The sequence below is a fragment of the Cucurbita pepo genome, chromosome 9 (assembly GCF_057944985.1).
Source record: "Cucurbita pepo subsp. pepo isolate OVF chromosome 9, ASM5794498v1, whole genome shotgun sequence".
Classification (NCBI taxonomy): domain Eukaryota; kingdom Viridiplantae; phylum Streptophyta; class Magnoliopsida; order Cucurbitales; family Cucurbitaceae; genus Cucurbita; species Cucurbita pepo.
Genome location: NC_141806.1, coordinates 13,798,149 through 13,811,497, shown reverse-complemented (window position 1 = coordinate 13,811,497; position 13,349 = coordinate 13,798,149). Strand labels below are relative to the sequence as shown.

Genomic DNA, 13,349 nt, shown 5'->3' with positions numbered 1-13,349 from the left:
ATAAAGCACATGGAAATAGCTGGATTCGAACACAAGAACGCGACGCAGATTGGGTTACGACCTGATAGTTAGGGCTAAATATCCATCTGCTCGATCAGCAGATTTCTTCAGCTGGTTCAGTTTTTTTACACTCTCTCGAGACTTCCACTAGCATTCTGTCTTGCGTCCACCTCCTAGTAGAACGAAGGTAATGATCTTTACTGTTCATCTTTAAAATCTACATTCTTTCAATTTTACGATTTTTTTTGTTTAGATCTAGAATTTTCTCTGGAGTTCTTGGGTAATTTCATTCGCAGTAGCATATTTCAGTTCGGATGTACTGATTCGATGTGTTTTGCTATTTCCATCTCTTTATCCCACTTATGAACGAAGAAGTTTTCGATTTTTCATGATTTTTGTTGATCTTTGATGATATCGATACATGTTCTTGTGAGATTCTGCAAAATACGTTATCAATAAGACCTTCATTAGTATTTTTTTTTTCTTTTTGGTATTCTTGGTTCCTTGTGTGATTCGCATCTTATATTAGAAAAAATTAGGTTCAGTAGGTTTCACTTTGTTATTTTAATGCAAGTTCTTCATTTCGTCTGATTTATTAATCTTTTTTTTAATGATTAATGGGATTTATTGCTGATTTTTGTTGAATTCTACATCCTTATACAGTTCAAACTTTGTGATGGCGACTGAATCCAAAACCGCTACTGAGGAAGTTAAGATTGATCTCTTTGAAGATGATGATGAGTTTGAAGAGTTTGAGATTAATGAAGGTTCGGTTTATGATCTTTCTACTTTCTTTCTTAATTCCTTCGAGTTCTTCACTACTCGTTCCACACTTCCAGCGTATATTATTTTTCATACATGGTTTCCCGACGTGCAATTAATAATGGTCTGGGTGTGATTTTGATTGATAAATTGTGGTCTTGGTCCAATGGGTTCTTTGTTTCTAAATTCTAAATTTTAGATTCAAATAAAGGGAGAGAGAGAGATAGAGAGAGGCAAAATCCTTTTGCTGTTTAACAATTTCTAATCGTTGTAGATTCAAATGGTGGGTATGCATTGATCTTGATCTACTCTCAAGAAAAGAAGTAGAAATTCATGTTGAGAGGCTCCCACTTTTATAGATGGAGATGCGGGTGAGGAAGCATTTTTTGTGGCTTGATTTGAAAATTTTGATGGGCAATACATCTGTGCTTTGAGGCAAAGAGATTAGAGGCATAAAGCCATGGATAAGGCCAGGGTTGAACCATCATTTTTCATGGTTTGCAGTTGATCCGTTCCATTATGTTTTAGAACGTGGTTAGAGTCGATGATTATCAATTGGAATGTGGTTAAAGGTACTTCCATATTCCGGGAGCAATAAGATATCTTCAATGTAAGCATCCAAATCATATGCCTGGTCACTTGATGACTTCTCATCTAATTCTTGGACTCTTGAACTCTACTTGTCCTTAAACAGAAAAAGCTAGAGTGATGTGGAAATGTTGGAGCTGTTTATAGATACGTAGCATTGTGAATAATTGTGCTCGAGATAGCTATGTTTGTCTCTTGATCTGTATATATTAAGTCCTTGTACATGTCCATTTTGCTCGATATCTCCAGTTAATTTTTCTCCGAATTTTTGAACTCCACATAGATGTGTCATTGCTGGTGCCTTGGACTCTCGCTTGTGGCTTAGTAAGATCATATGTTCTGCTCATTTCATTTTCACAATTAGAACATTACATGCCTTGAGCTCTTGAAGGATGTATGTGCTGAAGTTGCTGACTAACGTGTAGTGTCTTGATAATAAAATTGCTTGCAAAGGTTGGAAGTGATGTATAGGCATGCTAACGTAGATTGTTTCGAGTACCTTCATCACTTAAGAACAAAGTGGTTAGAGACAGAAAGAGACAGAGCTTCTCGTCCGGGCACCTACTTTTTATCGGTTTTGGCAGTTAGTTACTAGGTTGATTTTCATACAAGTGAAGCACTGTGATACTCTCTGATATGTGTCTAGTCCTAGTAAATCGATTCTAATCACAAGTAACTTGAGCTCATTTCTCAGAGACATCATAGTAAATCGATTCTTGTTCATCCTCTCTCTCCCTCTCACTGATAAAAACAAAAAAAACGAATCTGCTTCTTGATCTTTATGGGTTTGATAGAAATTTGGTTCCAATAGATATACCAATCTAAGCATTCTGTTATCCTAGACATTTCTGATTGTTATTAATGATCATGTCAATGACAGAGTGGGAAGTCAAAGAAGAAGGGAAAGAAATTACTCAGCAGTGGGAAGACGACTGGGATGACGATGATGTCAACGACGACTTCTCGTTGCAGCTTAGGAGAGAATTGGAGAGCTATACCGAGAAGAAATGAGAAGAAGTTTTGTCCTTAAATGTTTTCATCTTCAAGATCTCATGTTTTAACCAGGTCTTTTGATCCCATGTACATGATGGTATTATAAAACATTCTTAGGAGCCTAAAATACCTTTCACATCTGAACATTGGAAAATCGAGACGTTTGGCACCGAAGAAAACTTCATTTTCTTGTTGCACGGAACATGATCTTCGTTCACGAATCTTGCTATGGTTTGCTTGAGATTTATAAGATGTTACGTTCTGAATATTGGCAGGAATAGAAAACTAAGTTTGTTGTGGGTTTGTTCATTACGTGGTGGTGCATTTTTATTGTTTTCCTTCAAAGAACACATGATGAGTCGACCAATTCTTTGAGGAACAACAGATTTGAAATCCTTCTTCCCTTTGTATTCTTCTTTCTTTGGGTCTAGACCTGCATATATGTCTGTGTATACTGGTATCTACACCTTCGATGTGCGTGACCATCGACAACCATGGTACATCTTGTTCTCGTGTTTGAGAATTCAATGAACATCGTGACATGGTCATTACCACAAGAAAGATTTATGATTTGAGATTCGTTCTTCATCACATCTTACTAGGAAGAGACATAAAAAAGTTTCACCATTGTGTTTGAGATGGTCGATAATAGATTTCGGAGTTGAAAAGGAATGGGGTCTTTTTCAGATACGAGAAATGGAAAAAGATGCAATGCTCGATAATAGAGGAGGTGAACGTTTAGAACGAGAACAAATTGGGTCCTTCTACGCTCGAGACAGCAAATAGATTATTCAAATCTCTTCCCCTAGAAACTCAGCCATAAATTCTACAATCTCCCAAGTTCATCCCCTTCATATATTACAAAAGTAAATTATTAAAAAATAAATAAAAAAAAACAAAGAAAAGAAAAATATTCGTCAACAATCCCCACCCACAAGAAATTCTCCATTAACCCCACTTTCCCCCCTTCATCTTCTTCTTCCCTCTTAGCCCCTCCCCTTCCTCAAATTCTCCAACTGTGAGCTCCACCCCACTTACAGACGGCGGCGGCGACGGCGGCGGAGGCGGCGGCGCTTCTTCTGAACTTCATCTCCCTCCGGCCACCGCACTCGGCGGAGGAGGAAGTGGGTGTCACTTGTCAGCTAAACTTGATTGAACAAACAAAAAAAGCATACCCTTTTCATCTTTCTCTTATAAAGGGTCATTTTGGTGCTCCAAAACCAAGCCAAATTTGGGAACAACAGCGCAAGTTCTGCAAATTGGGCAAATGGGTGTCTTCAAAAGCCATGAATCTATGCACTCAACATGGAAGCTATGCCTGCAATTGGGCAACAATCTGCATCTTTCCCCTGTTTTGAAGCCCTCTAAACAAACAACACATTCCAAATCAACGCCATTTGTGCTCTGTTTCTCCCCTGATTTGTACTCATAACAAGGCAGCTTCTCCAAATCCTGATTTGAAAGGTTCTTCCCCAAATTGCTTCTCCAAATCCCTTCCCTTTCTCCTCTGAAAGCTCTCCCCACAATACAGACATGGATCACTACCAGAACAGCGATTCCGACCAGCAACAGAACCGCCGACACCACAATCTCCATAACCATAGTACTTGAATTGAAAAACCAAACAACCAACCAACCCCAGAAGTTTCAAAAGGGTGAAAGGTTTTGTGGGTCTCTGTTCTTGTGTGTTTGAATGTCTCTGTCACGTATAGAAATCACTCATCTTGGATCTTCAAGATTACACCTTTTGCTTTGTTTTATTCACAAAGAAAAGGGCTAGAGAGAGAGAGAGAGAGAGAGAGAGAGAGAGAGAGCGAGCGAGAGGAATTTGGCAATGAAAGAGAGTTCTTGTGGCCTTGTCCTTTTTTGGGTCGCAAATTTCTCAAATTTCTCGAACACCCTTTTGAAAGTTCTTTCGTTTGGATCATTTGAGGGCAGTTTTCACCTCAGGGAATGCAAAAAAAAGACAAAGACAGTGAGAGCAATTGACAACGAATGTCCATCAGCTGCTTCTCAGTTGAAGAATGCCATCACTTTAAGGTATCTTAGAGAGGTAAGAACATAAAGTTCTTGATTTATAATCTCATGGTGCCAAAATTTGAATCTCTAAAATAATCCTTAAATGAAGAGTAAAAACAACTCTTTAAAGTCAACCGTGAAGTCAATGTCTTATTATTGAACATGTAAGTTAGATATTATCGTATGAGATCCCACATTAGTTGGGGAGGAGGACGAAAGACCGACCATTTATAAGAGTGTGGAAATCTCTCTCTAGCAGACGCGTTTTAAAAATATTAAGGGAAAGCCCGAAAGGAAAAAGCCTAAAGAAGACAATATATGTTAGCGTTGAGCTTAAGCTGTTATAAATGGTATCAGAGCCAGACACCGGGTGATGTGCCAGCGAGGAGGCTGGGCCTTGAAAAGGGGTGGACACAAGGGGGGTATGTCAACAAGGATGCTGGGTCTCGAAAGAGAGTGGAATGGAGGGTCCCACATTAATTGGAGAAGGGAACGAGTGCCAGCAACAACGCTGGGTCTCCCACATTAGTTAGAGAGGAGAACGAAACACGATTTATAAGGGTGTGGAAACCTCTCCCTAGCATACGCGTTTTAAAAACTTTGAAAAGAAGCTTGAAAAGAAAAGTGTAAAGAAGACAATATCTGTTTTCGTTCACAAATGATTGGAATTGTCGTTTTCCAACACCAAAATTGTGTAAGAAAAAAGAGGTATAGAAAGAATTGGATGCGAAATTGAAGTGTTACATAGACAAGAAACCATTACTCATAGCCCCACATGAGATGAAGTGATTGGAAAAAGACAAGTGGAAGTTTTTAATTGTAAATTAGGAGAATCTAATCATGTGTACAAAGTCATATGATTGAGAGAATCCAATCATTAATTTATTACATCCAAATTTGATTGTCATTCGATTATTGTCTCTTTTGCCATTAGGGCAAACAATTGGATCATACATTTCTTTTCTTTAATAAAATCCCATGGATTTTATTTTCATTTTTATAAATAGTATTGGGTTAATCTATGTTCTTAGTTTTGGGCTTTAATGATATGATATTAATATAGTTAATAATTTATCTCGAGAGAAATAGAAGTATAACAATTCAAGCTTACTGCTAGTAGATATTGTATGTTTTGGTTCATGACGTATCGTCGTTACTGTCACGGTTTTAAAACGCGTCTGTTAGGGAGAAATTTCCACACTTTTATAAGGAATGTTTTGTCTCTCTAACCCACTCCCCTTGAGGGCTAGCGTCCTCATTAGCACACTCTGGCTCTGATATCATTTGTAATAACCCAAGCCTATTGTTAGTAGATATTGTCTGTTTTAGTCTATTACGTGTTGTTGTCAGTCTCACGGTTTCAAAATGCCTAAGGTTTCTCTACTTTTATAAGAAATGTTTTATTTCCCTCTCCAAATGATTTTATTTTTTAAAAAAGATTTTGCATTTTTTATTAGAAAAACATTAAAATTTCCTAATTTAAGTAGGAGTGTTCGTATGATGGAACAATCCCGACTATCTAACTCAAATTGTAAAAGTTGGGTTGGGTTAAATTCTTTTTCTCGATTTGATTGGGGTTGAATTTTTAGAAAATCGAAAAACTCAGTAGTTCGTGAGTTAGAACTTTTTTGATCGGGTCAACTCAACCAACCTGAAAATAAGGTTTAACCTCAACTCAACCCTATCCTACTTTTAAGATTTTTTCGAAGATGGAGAATATTTGACATTTGTATTAGATCTTAGTCATGCGTTATGACCGGTAAATGTTTGATATTTGAATTTTATGAAATTTTAGTTATTAATGTAACGTATAATGTGATTAAGTAGAATTTTTTTAAATAAATTTTAAAAGAATAAATAACTCGACGACCTAACCCAACCCAACTCGAACCAAATTTTGGGTTAGTTGAGTTAGTGACTCGAATGACTAAATAGCGTTCACAACCCTACCAAACTCAAATCAACCAGTGTATACCCTAAATTTTAGTTAAGGATTCCACGAAAATAATAATAATAAAAAAAATATATATTTTTCATATTATAAGGCAAACTAGGGTAGCCAAGGGTTAAAAGTTTTTTTTTAACTATTCACTTCTTTGTCCGTTAAAACATAAATATATATACATATACCTTCGATTAAGAAGTCCGAGATTTGAACTCCTTTACCCTACGTGTCCTTAAAATTTTAAAAAAAAATTAACCATTTGCTTCTTTACATAAACCCTGAACCCTAAACCCTAAACCCTAAAACCGTGAAACCCTAAAAAAAATTAACCATTTGCTTCTTTACATAAACCCTAAACCCTAAAACCGTGAAACCCTAAACCCTCTTTAAAACCCTTAAAAAAATTAACCATTTGCTTCTTTATCTAAACCCTGAACCCTAAACCCTAAACCCTAAACCCTAAACCCGGGAAACCATGAAACCCTAAACCCTAAACCCTAAAACCGTGAAACCCGGTTAATTTTTTTTAGGGTTTTAAAGAGGGTAACCCTCTTTAAAACCCTAAAAAAAATTAACCATTTGCTTCTTTATCTAAACCCTGAACCTTAAACCCTAAACCCTAAACCCGTGAAACCATAAAACCCTAAACCCTAAACCTTAAAATCGTGAAACCATGAAATCCTAAACCCTAAACCCATGAAACCGTGAAACCCTAAACCCTAAAACCGTGAAACCATGAAACCCTAAACCCTAAACCCTAAACCCGTGAAATCGTGAAACCCTAGACCCGTGAAACCCTAAACCTCGTTTTTAGATATCCAAATGCCCTAAAACAAGAGAAGAAAAAACCCATCACAAAAACTCCTAAAATTAGCCTGCAAAAACCCTAAAACAAGAGAAGAAAAAAAATCACTTTAATCCATGTTAGTAACTAATCGACAATTAAGGAGGTAAAAAGTTAAATTATCACCCAAAAATTTGACTTTATCTTCAGTCAATTACCACAGCTATTCACGTTTGGCCTTGAAAAAGCTTCAACCTTTATAACCCCAACTCCTAAATTTAGTCACTCTCTTCCCTCTCTTTACACATCTATTCATATATACATACCTACAAACATGATCATGTTCTTAAGAAACATTGTTTTTTTCTTACATTTTTACCTTAAACCCACCAAAAAAACAGCAAAAAAGACAAGATCATAGACGAGTCCTTATTCCTTTTGTTCATCGTGAATCCTTCTTATCGGTTGCTCAGATCTACGTTTTTTCTCGTTTTTTTTGTTACAATGGTGCATACAGATACGGCCAGAACAATCATCGGGATCATAGGTGAAAAACTCTAATCAAATCATAATCATAATCATAATCTTCGATCACTAATCTATATAATTAACGTTTGAATATGTAATTATGTTTATTTTCCAGGAAATGTCATCTCATTTGGTCTATTTACCTCTCCAATGTAAGCTTTAATTTGAGTTGTCTATTCAAAATGATCGGTAAAAATTAAGGTTTCTGAAAGAAGTAACTTTACTAAGGTTCTAAGAACTTACTTTTAACTTTTTTATGCTTGCAGCCCCACATTCGTTGCGATAGTGAAGCGCAAAAGCGTGGAAGATTTCAAGCCCGATCCTTACCTAGCCACCGTCCTCAATTGCGCTATGTGGGTATTGTATGGAATGCCCTTCGTTCATCCCGATAGCATCCTCGTCGTTACGATCAACGGGATTGGGTTTTTCATCGAGATTTCTTACATTTCGATCTTCTTTATCTACTCTCCGTGGGTCAAGAGAGTACGTAATCTCGATCTACACCAAATATTTTATCGTAATTTTACGTTGCATGGCTTTGTTTTCTCATGCAATTTTGTTTTGCAGAGGAAGATTTTGGTGGTTCTTTTGATTGAAACTATCTTCTTCTCTATTATCCTTCTCATTACCCTCTTTGTTTTCCATAACACCACGAGTAGATCTTACTTCATTGGTGTAATTTGTATTATCTTCAACATCGCTATGTATACGTCTCCGTTGACCGTCATGGTACGTCCTCCCGAGCTACTACTACTTCCCGTGCTAAACTTGTTTTTGTTCTTGAAATTTTTTCTCAAATCTCGAGCTTTGTTTCGTTTTTAGCGAATGGTTATCAAAACGAAGAGTGTTAAGTATATGCCGTTCACTCTCTCGCTTGCCAACTTTTGTAACGGTGTCGTTTGGGCCATTTACGCCCTTCTCAAATTCGATCCCAACGTGTTGGTAAGTAAGCCGCTCCGATCCGTTGACCTACCGTAAAAAGTCAACATCTCGTGAGTTGACTTTTTTTTTTTTTTTTTTTTTTTTTTGGGTTCAGATTCCAAACAGTTTGGGAGCTCTTTCTGGGTTGATACAGTTGATTCTGTATGCAACTTATTACAGAACGACAAACTGGGACGATGATAACAGGTCGTCTACAAGGCAAGAAGTGCAAATGAGCGACGTGTAGTTTTGGGAGGTGGATGAAATTGGAGACATGCAGCGAAGTCGACATGTCGTCTGCTAATTCCTTACCTTCTTTTTGGAGCTTTGTTGAAGTCTCACTAAATAATTTTGTGTAGTCTAATTAATTGCATTAATTCTTTTATTGCTTTGTACTTTCTCTTTCCCCACACCAAATTTATTCTTACAATGTTTTTTTTTTTTTTTTTTTTGATATTAATTTAATTTCAACTCCAATTTTCTCTCTAAATTCTTTTATTTTTTAAGTGGAACAAAATTGACTATCAACTTCAAGAACGTAGAGAATATCAATCGAACCTTTTGACATGCTCTTATCTTATACAGAACGCATTCTTTATAAGGGTGTGAAAACTTCTCTTGTGAAAACTTCTCTTGAATAGACGTGTTTTAATCAACTAGGTTGATGATAATATGTAATGGGTCGTAATCAACTAGGCTGATGATAATATGTAATGGGTCGTAATCAACTAGGCTGATGATAGTATGTAATGGGTCGTAATCAACTAGGCTGATGATAGTACGTAATGGGTCGTCATCAACTAGGCTGATGATAGTACGTAATGGGTCGTAATCAACTAGGTTGATGATAGTACGTAATGGGTCGTAGTCAACTAGGCTGATGATAGTACGTAATGGGCCCTAATCAACTAGGCTGATGATACAATGTAATGTAATCAACTAGGCTGATGATACAATGTAATGGGCCGTAATCAACTAGGCTGATGATACAATGTAATGGGCCGTAATCAACTAGGTTGATGATAATACGTAATGGGCTGTAATCAACTAGGCTGATGATAGTACGTAATGGGTCGTAAGGCTGATGATAGTACGTAATGGGTCGTAATCAACTAGGCTGATGATAGTACGTAATGGGCCCTAATCAACTAGGCTGATGATACAATGTAATGGGTCGTAATCAACTAGGCTGATGATACAATGTAATGGGCCGTAATCCACTAGGTTGATGATAATACGTAATGGGCTGTAATCAACTAGGATGATGATAATACGTAATGGGTCGTAATCAACTAGGATGATGATAATACGTAATGGGTCGTAATCAACTAGGATGATGATAATACGTAATGGGCTGAAACAGACAATATATGCTAGTGGTGGGTTTTACTTGTTACAAATTGTATTAGAGCCAGTCATGCCAATCATCGGGTGGTGTGCTAGCCAGGGCCCTGACTCCTAAGGGGGGTGGATTCCTGATTTAGGACCTTGGCCGGTGGTGGGTTGTAAGATCCCACATAATTGGAGAGGAGGACGAAACATTTCTTATAACAGTGTGAAAATTTATCTCTAATAAACGCATTTTAAAATGGTTAAGTTCATAGCGGTATGTAACTGACCAAAACGGACAATATTTGAAACGGGATCCACGGACAATATTAGTATGAGCTGGATTATTACAAATTATCAATTATCTCTTATTTCAAATTCGTAACATTTTAATCTTAGGACCCTAATTAGTGTATTGATATGTTCTTGTAAAGCACAAATACTTTAAATTAAATTTCCACCCTATTTGATATCATATTAATATTTAATTATTAGAATTAAAATAACATAATTGAAACTTTATTAAAATTAATTTTTGTTGGCTATATATACACAGAAACATCAAAGCTTCTAGACTAAATAAAAATAAATAAAAAAATAAGGTTAAAGGTTCTCTATGTTTTTTTTCGACTTTTCCTAGATTGGATACTATAAATAGTTGTCTATTAATTAATTAATTAATATCCACATGTATAAATATATTTACATATTCCACCTTTATTTTTATTAAAATTAATGACCTTTCCCAAACTTTGACAACAACAAAACAAAAAACAAGAACCTAACTTCTATTTATTTTGTCACATGTTTTTTGAGTTTATATCTATGGAAGGTTCTATAAACACAGGGGTAATTTGCTAATCGAGTGAAGTATAATTCCTATCTCAGTCACGTTCAGCAGACGAAAAGAAATCGTTTTCCTCTCTCATACCTGATTTGAACGAAGATTTTCTGTTTCTTTTGTGGCCGAGAAGCACAAGTCTCGAGAGAAGTATAATTCCCATCTCAATCACGTTCAGTAGACGGAAAGAAATCGTGTCCCGTCTCCTCTCTCATTCCTGATTTGAATGAAGATTTTCTGTTTCTTTTGTGGCCGGGAAGCACAAGTCTTGAGAGAAGTATAATTCCCATCTCAGTCACGTTCAGCAGACAGAAAGAAATCGTTTCCCGTCCTCTCTCATTCCTGATTTGAATGAAGATTTTCTGTTTCTTTTGTGGCCGGGAAGCACAAGTCTTGAGAGAAGTATAATTCTCATCTCAGTCATGTTCAGTAGACGAAAAGAAATTGTTTCTCGTCCTCTCTCATTCCTAATTTGAACGAAGATTTTCTGTTTCTTTTGTGACGGAGTATAGAATGTAGAGACTCGAGCCTCTAACTTTTTAACTATAATCTATGTTTGATTGGGGTTGACAACAATTATATTTATTAATTTTGTATGATAGTACAATGTTGACCTTTTATGGCATCATAGTCAAACTAAACAAAGTTGGTCAAAACTTTACCGATGAGTTGAAGAAGGGACAAGTTTCATTGATTTTGAATTCTTTTGGATATTTTCATCCTCGTTCATGGGTTGTGATCCTTTTCGAGCTCTTATCGGGAGATCTTATCGGGGCAACACAAGCAAGTACCATACCAACTAGAAATTATCGAGTCTTATTAATGTTTCGTGATGTCACCTTGAGCATCAGAATATCATCTACTTCGGTAGCTCGCTTAGTCAGATTTATTGAAAAATCGACCATTGAGTTAACTCTATCTTTGAGACCTCCTTAACGTCCATTCCTTTCAGCATTATAGGGACATGGACCGTCTTGTATCCATTCAAAGTTATTTCTCCATATTATGTCGAAGTCTAACGCTATATAGCTTAATTGGGGTTTTCGGGTACAAGGCTCATCTAACCCTAATGAAGCTCGTCTCTGACACCATTGACGATACAATCACTTTTGTCATTGTTTGTACTTTTAGCTTGGTATTTTTGTCCCCTCTTCGTGGTAGATGATGTACCCCTCCTCCTTAGTCATAGCCTAAAACTTCTCTCTCTCGCCCCTTGCCATGGCCCAACAGATGACACTCGTATGCCACCATTACTAAAACAGCTCAAGCCCACCGCTAACAGATATTGTTCGCTTTTGCTCTCTACGTATCGTCGTCAGCCTCACGGTTTTAAAACACGTTTGTTATGTATCTCCATCAGCCTCAGTGGCACACCGCCCGGTTCTGGCTCAAATACCATTTGTAACAGCTCAAGTCCACTGTTAGCATATATTGTCTGCATTGACCCATTACCTATCGCCGTCAACCTTGCGATTTAAAAACCCTGAGCGGAAGCCCAAAAGGAAAAGTTCAAAAAGGACAATATGTGCTAACGGTGGACTTGGGACAGTTACAATTACTCTTATCTATAACGTGTGAGTCACAACCTGCTCTCTTTTCATACAATTATGACCCGAAACACTAAGTTGATGATTTTTCTAGTTGAATGTATTTAGATATTATCTTCCATTTCCTTGTAGGTATTAGAATGCTTGCAACTAAGACACAACAGCTACTAGGTAGTGTTACGTAACGTAACGTTGTTTGAAAGAACTTGTCACGATAATCATAACATTACTAATATTTTCGTAACGTAATATATTCTCATTAATAAATTTTTCATTCACTATAGTAAACCGTCACTAATATATCTATCTTGACAATGAAACAATTTTTATTCGTTTTGTTATAACGTTATTACACCGTTATCATTAAACAAATTAGTGTAACGTTAAAAACATGTTAAAAAAAAGAGCGGTTTGACAATGTTAAAAAAAAAAAAAAAAAGTTCGATTCAGACACTAAATATATATATATATATATATATATATATATATATATATATATATATATTTGTATATTTTTTTTAATCCAAATTATGATGCAAAAGGTGTGAACATGAAAAATTCCACACGTATTCTTTATAACAATGATTAAAATGTGAATAATAGGTTGAAAAATTAGATAATTTGAATAATAACAACCTAGAATTTAATAAAAAAAATTATATATATATAATATATATATATCTATATCTTCATATATATATATATATATATATATATATATATATATATATATATATATATAGGCCGTTAAATTCCTATTAATATATTTTGTTAAAAAAATTAAGAATATTTAGATATAAATTGAATTTTATGTTTAATATTAGAGTATTAAATTATAATAATAAAGAAAGTAGCTTTTTAAATTTAATAAATGAAATAAAATAAGCGTCAAAATTGGATGCTAATGATATGAAATGTAGACGTGGGCAACTAAATAACCTCATAATTTGAAGCTTTATTTATGTAGACGTGTCTATTTGATTTGCAAAGTCGAGACTTTCGAGAGCTTAGGAGGGAAATTCGTGTTTAAATGGAGAATGGGGAGGAAAAGGGGAGAGATTCTTTCCCGTCCCAGTTGGGTAGTTGCGAGAT

At 35.8% G+C, this 13,349-nt stretch overlaps 3 protein-coding genes across 3 annotated transcripts; 2 read left to right on the top strand and 1 right to left on the bottom strand.

Annotated features, from left to right (window-relative positions):
• Positions 1-24: 24 nt before the first annotated feature.
• Positions 25-2,655, top strand: LOC147791338 (protein DELETION OF SUV3 SUPPRESSOR 1(I)-like). Its single transcript, XM_087126631.1, has 3 exons — positions 25-187; positions 664-767; positions 2,231-2,655. Exons 2-3 carry the CDS (start codon positions 677-679, stop codon positions 2,359-2,361), a joined length of 222 nt encoding a protein of 73 aa, XP_086982757.1. The 5' UTR covers positions 25-187; positions 664-676; the 3' UTR covers positions 2,362-2,655.
• An 879-nt stretch (positions 2,656-3,534) lies between these two features.
• LOC111802169 (RING-H2 finger protein ATL56-like) lies at positions 3,535-3,945 on the bottom strand. The gene has a single exon (XM_023686434.1). It carries the CDS (start codon positions 3,943-3,945, stop codon positions 3,535-3,537), a length of 411 nt encoding a protein of 136 aa, XP_023542202.1.
• A 3,543-nt stretch (positions 3,946-7,488) lies between these two features.
• Positions 7,489-8,986, top strand: LOC111802168 (bidirectional sugar transporter SWEET5-like). The gene is made up of 6 exons (XM_087127144.1): positions 7,489-7,638; positions 7,735-7,771; positions 7,886-8,102; positions 8,187-8,348; positions 8,442-8,561; positions 8,656-8,986. Exons 1-6 carry the CDS (start codon positions 7,596-7,598, stop codon positions 8,785-8,787), a joined length of 711 nt encoding a protein of 236 aa, XP_086983270.1. The 5' UTR covers positions 7,489-7,595; the 3' UTR covers positions 8,788-8,986.
• Positions 8,987-13,349: the final 4,363 nt, after the last annotated feature.

Coding starts and splice junctions, on each gene's coding strand:
- LOC147791338 (XM_087126631.1), top strand. CDS start 677: ATGGCGACTGAATCCAAAACCGCTACTGAGGAAGTTAAGATTGATCTC. Junction 768..2,230: donor AGAGTTTGAGATTAATGAAG/GTTCGGTTTATG, acceptor TGTCAATGACAG/AGTGGGAAGTCAAAGAAGAA.
- LOC111802169 (XM_023686434.1), bottom strand. CDS start 3,945: ATGGTTATGGAGATTGTGGTGTCGGCGGTTCTGTTGCTGGTCGGAATC.
- LOC111802168 (XM_087127144.1), top strand. CDS start 7,596: ATGGTGCATACAGATACGGCCAGAACAATCATCGGGATCATAG. Junction 8,103..8,186: donor ACTCTCCGTGGGTCAAGAGA/GTACGTAATCTC, acceptor TTTGTTTTGCAG/AGGAAGATTTTGGTGGTTCT. Junction 8,562..8,655: donor AATTCGATCCCAACGTGTTG/GTAAGTAAGCCG, acceptor TTTTGGGTTCAG/ATTCCAAACAGTTTGGGAGC.